The sequence below is a fragment of the Bipolaris oryzae genome, assembly GCF_000523455.1.
Source record: "Bipolaris oryzae ATCC 44560 unplaced genomic scaffold scaffold_378, whole genome shotgun sequence".
Taxonomy (NCBI): Eukaryota; Fungi; Ascomycota; class Dothideomycetes; order Pleosporales; family Pleosporaceae; genus Bipolaris; species Bipolaris oryzae.
The window spans coordinates 1-7,920 of NW_006911654.1; the positions used below are offsets into that span (position 1 = coordinate 1).

The 7,920-nt window shown below is 48.2% G+C and overlaps 3 protein-coding genes across 3 annotated transcripts; 2 read left to right on the forward strand and 1 right to left on the reverse strand.

Moving 5' to 3' along the window:
• Positions 1–1,972: 1,972 nt before the first annotated feature.
• On the reverse strand, positions 1,973–2,627 carry COCMIDRAFT_10291 (uncharacterized protein; the record flags this gene model as incomplete). Its single annotated transcript, XM_007695652.1, has 3 exons — positions 1,973–2,058; positions 2,113–2,448; positions 2,513–2,627. 3 exons carry the CDS (start codon positions 2,625–2,627, stop codon positions 1,973–1,975), a joined length of 537 nt encoding a protein of 178 aa, XP_007693842.1.
• Positions 2,628–3,557: 930 nt separating this feature from the next.
• Positions 3,558–4,407, forward strand: COCMIDRAFT_10292 (uncharacterized protein; the record flags this gene model as incomplete). The annotated part of the gene is made up of 3 exons (XM_007695653.1): positions 3,558–3,761; positions 3,814–3,841; positions 3,893–4,407. The coding sequence occupies 3 exons, from the start codon at positions 3,558–3,560 to the stop codon at positions 4,405–4,407; spliced, it is 747 nt and encodes a 248-aa protein (XP_007693843.1).
• A 1,027-nt stretch (positions 4,408–5,434) lies between these two features.
• COCMIDRAFT_10293 (uncharacterized protein) lies at positions 5,435–7,396 on the forward strand (the record flags this gene model as incomplete). Its single annotated transcript, XM_007695654.1, has 1 exon — positions 5,435–7,396. One exon carries the CDS (start codon positions 5,435–5,437, stop codon positions 7,394–7,396), a length of 1,962 nt encoding a protein of 653 aa, XP_007693844.1.
• Positions 7,397–7,920: the final 524 nt, after the last annotated feature.

A 7,920-nucleotide genomic window follows, 5' to 3' on the forward strand; every position in this document is an offset into this window, starting at 1 on the left:
ATTGAGGTGATATTATCGTTGAGGTGATAGGCCCGTGCGGAGCACGGGCAATTTCATTGAAATTCTGCTACAGCAGCCGTTGGGCCCGAGTATATAAGAAGAGCTTTCATTCTACTCTCACATGAAATGTTATCAACCTACGGATTACTCAAAGACGAAATTAAATATCACTGTAAGTACTCCTTAGCTATAAAAAGTATTATTCACTTAATCATTGACAATAACAGACTATTGCAGTACTTTATTTATCCTCGACCAATTCTTAAATCTGTTTCAAAATAGATATATCAGAACGAAATTTTCAATCGCGTTTGGTATCCTCCTCGCAGTTACAGGGGCCCAGGCAAAATACTGCATTAGTGGTTGCAGAAAGTGCGACTATTACCCAGGTAAAGGATTTTGAGAATGCTACATTGGTGGATACTCCGGACTTGGGGGTTGCGAATGTCATGCCAAGTTCATTCTGGGAACACTGGTCAACCCGGAAACTTCAAACGGACCACAGGGAAGCAGCAACTGCATGAAGGCTTGTCCTGGTTCTGGTACTCAGAGGTGCAAGGATGTGAGTTGGTAGGGGAAGGGACGGCTGAGGGTCCATATATGGGCTTTTTTCTTCCTGTACACGTAGGGCTTAGTCTTCCCGTATGCCTGACAACTAGAGATTTACACCTAGGATAAATGAGCGGTTACAAAGACTAGGAAGTGGCAGATTAGAGTCCGGCAGCCCAATTTGACTTTAGTAAGAACTTCTAATAGTTACCTCTGTATAGAAATTTGTAATGTGCTCTTCTTTTTATGAAAATAACAATTAAAATAAAGAAGGTCAAATTTCCTTAGGGTGTGCGCTAGACTTTGATTTTGGTGAGGATTGTTCTTGGTGTGGGTATTTCCGTAAGGATGGATGGCCAGTGCAATGCATGGGCAATTTCTTGAAATTTTGCGAAGTAACTAACCATTGGGGCCGCGTATGTTTAGTGCTGACTTATCTAATATCCGTTGCGGAGGGATAAACCTTCGCAGAGATGTAACACTGGCTAGAAAGAAAATCCTAAATAATTATCAGCCGGAGGACGGCCGATACGAGCACAATGCTGAGGCATTATTTCTTATTAGAACGACGGTATCAGCTTCTCCGGGCAGCGTAAACAGCGGCGGGCAAGGTCGTATTATAATAGCGAGGCTGAGTATCTAGCCGTAGAGGCTTATAGAAAACTATAGGTATGCGCCACAGCCATTCTCAGCAACTAACTCCTATAGAAATAGCGTCGAATTTGTTACGAGAGCATCTAAGTATGCTACTGCAAGTTGCTCACATGCTAAATGATGTTAATAGTATACATTCTGTAGGATGCGATTTAACAATCTTGTCGTCTACGCGGAGGGACTGCCCAGATGTGTACTTATTGCTCTTAGTCGACTTTTTGAGGGTGTAGTCTTAATATTTACTATCGTAGCTTTCTTTCTAGCCCACATGCAAATACTAGTCAATCCGAGACCTCATAGGAGATACCAGCATTGCCACAGTGCTAAGCGTGGATTAGTAGCAAAGGAAAGACATTTAGGAATAAGCTAAAGCTCTAAATTTAATTTTCTAGAAGCAGAGCTACAAGTGCTAGGATTTCCCTAGTACACCCACGCTACGGAAGCCCTCCACGAGGTAGGAGCGCTTACTAACGCTACCACTTCGTACAGCCGTACAGTCTCACCTTTATACAACGACGAACCAGCGTCTATTTCTAGTATAAGACCCTTAAGTTTACGGCTGCGCTGCCCCTTATTTACGGCAGCTTCTTCTTTTACAGTACACCTTACCTTCGCGTCTTCAAGGTCCTCAAAGCTCACTAACTTTCTTTTGGCAAATTATTTTAATTCCTATATATGCCTATGTACAGAAAATCTCATGACGAAGCAACTCCACCTGTAAATGACCTCCAAAAACATGTCCTTCGCTATACAGCTATCAAGTTCTTGTCTAGCAGTAATCGCGAATGTTGTAACTGTTATATATATGGCTTGTTCTGCAAGCGGGGCTTGCACCCTTGACATAAAGGGCGGTTTCTGGTCATGTGTCAGCTTATCTCGCTAGCAAACGAGTCCAATGCGGCAGCTTACTGTCAACGGGAAGATTAGCGGATGGTTGGCGAACAATGGTCTGGCTCCGATCTGCTGGCGTAAGATCGTTTTCACATTGTATCTGGTTTTGACCGCCATTGACTGTAGTGCTGCCAGTCCATACGTCGATATGGTTGATCTTTGGGTTCGCCTTCCAGTCGGTGGTGCACTGGGCGCAGTAATCTTCGAAGCGCAGGTACTTGCGCAGATATGGGTCGTAGATGACCTCGCACTGGGTGAACTCGCCAGGCGCAGAGGCAAAAGTCAATGGATCGGTATAGGTGCCGGTGCCACCAGCCTTGAAGCCACGGCCACAATCGTAAGCAGTCGCTGGGCCTGGTGGGTTGTTAGCATCGGCCACCAACCCTGGTTTTGGTGACAAGGTTGTATCTTAACTTACCTGCTGGGTCGTTATCTGGGTATCCATAAAAGGTATGGGTGACCTTGGTCACTGTGCTGCAGCCCATAACGGTAAGGCTCAGGCTAGAAAGAGCGACAACGATTGAGGTACGCATTTTGAAAGCTAATGTTACGGATGGGATTTGAGTACTGATTCGGGTTGCTTGCTGCGATGAGCTGTTTGAATTAAGCCGGCCGGAGGCATCTTATACTCTTCATCAGTTGTGCCAGTGGAGAAATCTTTACAAGGTTCTATATACAGCCTCAGCCTCGTCCGACCCCAATTCTACCAATCTGAGGAACATTGCTTGACCAAGAGTTCCATTTCCAGCAATAAACCAGATTGATGAGGGCCAAAAGACAGAAATAGAGCAACCCGTAGTCGTCTGGCTACACACCAATGGTTAATCGGATGCCGAGATTGCTTAGCGGTTCTTGATCCTGTACCCATGCTGGCAGCTAACCCACAGCGACAAGGATTCTTCTCCTTTTGGAACGCCACGATCTGCTTACGAAGCCAACTAGAAGTGACATAATCTATAGTATCTAGCCACTAGAGGAAAATGGCCAACTAAGTTCGCACTAGTAAGCCGAAGGAGCGTCCCGCCCCGAAACGGCCACCAAAAACGCCAATGCGATTGTGGTGTCATGGCGTGAATGGCGGTCATGTTCATGCACTGAAAGAATTAACAAGCACCAAATAGAGTGAAGATGTTCATACTGGGGTCCGGATTGGCGCGCCCCGACTTTACCCGCCGGGCTGGTATCTCTACCCCTACGCACTGCACGTAGGCCTGAGTGGATCTCGCCCACGATAGGCAACCAGCAAGGATTTCTTGATCGGCGAGGCTGAATTCTTTTCAGCGACTCATACTTCATTGAACAGATGATTCCAGGGATACAACCAGTTCTTTTAGTCAGCTGCATGAGCTGCAGTTACGAGAAGAAAGCTCAACCCTTCGCTCTCGCTTCTGCCATTCTCCCGCTCTTCGGACTATACTCGCGAGCGGCCTAAGGACTCAGCAAGCCTCCTCGGCCCCGCTACAATGGTTCAACTCGGCTCCCATGCGTGGACGGTTCGCAGCCTTGTCCTGCTCGCTACATTGTTCCATGTGGTGTCCAGCTCGATCATTGCCACATTCACGGACGACCAATGCAAAAATGCATTTCAAAGCTTCACTGTCGAAAACGGGTACCCCAATGGTACCTGTTCCAGATTGGCCGACAATGGCAAATACGGGAGTTTTCAGGTAGGCGCGAGAGCGAGACAACTGCCTGTAGGATAAAAACTAACGTCACTAGGTTGTCGGCCTCGATCCAGGCTGTAGTGGTAAGTGAGCGGTTTTCCGAGATGAATACATGGAGGCACTGACTCTATCAGCAACAATCTATGGTGCCGATGCTGAGGAGTTTGTGCCTTGCTCGTCAACAGCTCTTCAATTCGCACAGATAGCATCCTGTTACAATGCTTCATGGGTTTACTACAGCGTCGACATGTGCACTCCGCCCAACCCAACTATTAACCCCTCGCGTCCAACGGGGGCTTCTAATGAGCCAAATAATTCTAACAAGAATAATACGGGCGCCATAGTTGGTGGCGTCGTTGGCGGCGTAGGCGGTCTTGCTCTTATCGGCCTCACCTTCTTCGTGGTCTATCGTCGTCGCCGTAATAAGAAACACGCTCTTGCACAACCACCTACTGTGCCGTCGCCGCCTCCCGAAGCTGCCGGAGATAATATCAACGAATTACCACAAGACGCCGTAAAGCCGGAGATTTATACATCAGAAGCTAAGCCGCATGAGATTGGGAGAAACAGTCTGTATATTCCACCCGAGCAGCCGCCTGTGGAGCTCGAAGGGAGCGCAGCTGTTCGGGATGAGAAACACGGTATCTAGGCTACCGTAGGAGGATGCTTATAGCATAATATATATCAGGGATACATGTCGGAAAAACGAGCAACCTATAACTAACAAACGAACTCTACCTTTTCTTGCCCTTTGCATTACTTATATAACGTGTGGGAAAGACTTATGAAGTTACTTCCTTTTATCTATGCTACAAGTGTGGGCGAGGTATAATTTTTTTTGAAGAGGGATCACTTGATGTTAGCGATATCCTAAACCTGACAGTGGACAGAATAATCTCTTCACCCCCTCTTTTGCATGCTGTGTGGGGGCGGTAAACTTAAAGAAATAGCTAGGGGCTGCATTAGCGAGATGATCGAATATTCTTGTGCGCAGTGGTAAGTATGTGAATATTTGGGTGCAGAGCTAGTTTCTTGCAATCATACATAAGAAGTAAGATGACTCTTCTTCATAAGAAAACAGTCCAAGATTAGGCTGCTGACGCATTGCGATGGGAATCAAAAGATATGTATTATTGGCAAAGTATCCGGTCACTACCGAATCCCTGCTGTCGTATGTTTTTGGTTTCGTTTTTGCAACTCTCATTTTTTGTCCGAGTTGTATATTGGCAAAGTCTTGGCAAAATTTCTATAAGAGATGGACTAAAAATAACTTCAACATGGAGATTTTCTGTCTCTGAACAGACCTTTAGAAAATTCAACACGGCTGATATACAATAGAAAAAGACAGAACATATATACCAAATATCTTTTTGTGTAAAAGGTTGACAACCCATAAGAATCGTGAAAGACGAAGTCCAGACATCACGTGCGCAGGCGATAAGGCTGACCCGGGTTACGCGTCATTGCAGCCGCAACCAGGGCCGTGGTCCAACACCGCCTCTACCCACGACATGGTCACGTTTCTTCGGCTTCTCTTCACCCCGCCCGCCCTATTAATCGCCTAGGTACATGTAATGTTTATTTGGCCTTTGCTGGCCCTACTGCACCAGCCTGCCCCGTGTCACCGCATGTCTGGCAACCACCATTTGCTGTGGCGTTGAACGCTCCTAACCTTCATGTCTACCGTCTTCTCTTCCTTCGTGCGGCCGCAAAAGTCCCGCCAATCCTCAGCCAACTCGGGCACAGTGCTTGCCGGCCCTCCTCCAATCGACAGCCATGGCATCGACGAGCCTGACCTTCGTGACCTCAATACCGCCCTCCAGGCACTCACGGACATATTCCCCGACATCCAGCCTGAGGTCTTTCGAGAGATGCTTTCTACTTTTAGCCCAGAGAGCAGGCTACAAGTAATAACCGAGACACTTCTCAAGCATGGCAACAAGTACGTACGAGGAAGATACCGGATGCCAGCCGAGCACGAAGAACAGCGAGAGACGGCGCAAAAGTACAGGTACCGCAAGGAAGATGCACCGAAGGACACGCGCGGTGTACCACTTGCACTCGAGGATAGGTTCCGGTCGCGCCGGTACAAGGAAGCTGCCAAGGAGGCTCTCTATCAAGAGTTCAAAGGGTTGAGCCATTCCACAATCAAAGCGGTTTTGGCCGAATACAATTGGAGCTACACATATGCGCGGCCGACACTGCTGGTGCTCTCAAGTAAGAGTTGGAGATCAAGCATCACAAATTTCCTCATGCGACGCAAAGCACCCACTGCAAACGACCACCCTCTAGTTATATGGACGCCTGCCGACTCGAGACTGAACCGCCCGCCCATGCCGCTGCTGGTGAAGACTAGGAGCGACGAGCTAAACGAGGAACTCTACAATGCCCTCATTCTGCCCGAACACGAAAGGTTTCGGGACGCGCAGCTACGACGAGATTTTGAGTTGGCTATGAAGTGGAATGAAGAGGAGGCCGAGGAGCAAGGCGAAATGTACGACTGCGAATGCTGCTTTATACCAAACACTCTACAGCAAATGTCGACCTGCGATATCGAAGGCCACTACATATGCTTCCGTTGCATACGACACGCCATCAATGCAGCTCTCTACGACCAGGGATGGGCACGCAATATCAATACTGAGTACTGTACTTTGAAGTGCATAGCGCCAATGACTGGAGGGTCTGACGAGTGCAAAGGCTGCATTCCGCTTAGTTTTGTCCGCCGGGCCCTGGAAGAGGAACAAGACGGAAAGGACAACTTTGCCAAACTCAATGAGCGTTTCGCCGCCGACGCACTAACAAGGTCGCAGCTACCCCTAGTCCAATGCCCCTTCTGTCCCTACGCCGAATTGGACGATCTCGCTCTTCCAAACACAAGTCTCTTTTCCAACCTACGCTTCAAGCCTCGACCCATGATAGTAGCCTCCATAGCTTCTCTCCCCCTGCTTGAACTCCTATGCTTCAAAGCCACACAAGTCATTCTCTTCACCCTCCTCCTGTTATACGCCATAGCCGCAATCACCTTCCGCCTCCCCGTCATCGCTCCCTTCCAGTCAGCCCTCCGCCGCATCCACCTCAAGCGCCGGGGTCTCCGCTTCCAATGCCTCTCACCCACGTGCCAACGCGCCTCGTGCCTCTCATGCTCGCTCCCCTGGCACGACCCCCACACCTGCTTCTCCTCGCAACTCACCTCGCTCCGTCTCACCCTCGAACGCGCCACTACAGATGCGGTAAAACGCACCTGCCCCCAATGCAACCTCGGCTTCGTCAAGTCAGAAGGCTGCAACAAGCTCGTCTGCCTCTGCGGCTATAGCATGTGCTATGTTTGTCGCCAGGGGCTCGCTAACGAGGGCTATCAGCACTTTTGTGGCCATTTTCGGGATAGACCGGGTCAGCCGTGTGGGGAGTGTAACAAGTGCGACTTGTATCGTGTGGAGGATGAGGAGAGGGTTGTTAAGAGAGCGAAGGAGAGGGCCGAGGCGGAGTGGTGGGAGAAGCAAGGGGAGGGTGCGAAGGAGGGGTTGCAGAATGAACTTGGTAAGGACCAGAGTGTGCAGGGTAAGGGGGTTTTGGGGATGAAAAGGAGTAGTTGGGAGGCTTGGATTGAGACTGTATTGGATTCTATACTCGTCTGATCTGTTTGCCCTTTTATCTTTTTCATCTCTCTTCCTTCTTTTCTTCTTTTCCTTGCTCCAGCGTTTTCTTCTCTTTTTTCCCTCTCTCTCTCTCTCTTGCCTTCTCTCTTGGAATGATCTCAATATGGAGATGTGATACCCAACGTTCCCCGAACAACCGACTCTCCTTGTAGCATGGTCTATTTTCTTTCCTTGTACAATTTGCGTATTTTCATTCCTTTTTCTTTCTCTCTTTCTTCAAAATGTACGTATCATAATTATTAGACTGAATATGGATTACACTGGAAAAACTGAACAGGGGGTGGGGGCGGGGGAAACTTATATCTATCTTCTCTACTTTCTTTAGGAAAAAAAAGCAAGATTACTACTCTGACGATTTTCAACAAGATAATGGTCCAAGGAAAATGACCAAAGATATTGACGTTCAATGTAACGTGTTTCACCAGTAAGCGGGCCACCCCAGTATGTGGGCCAGTCAAAATCTCACCAAAAATCGCGATTGACAGGGATCTAGATCTAGAGAA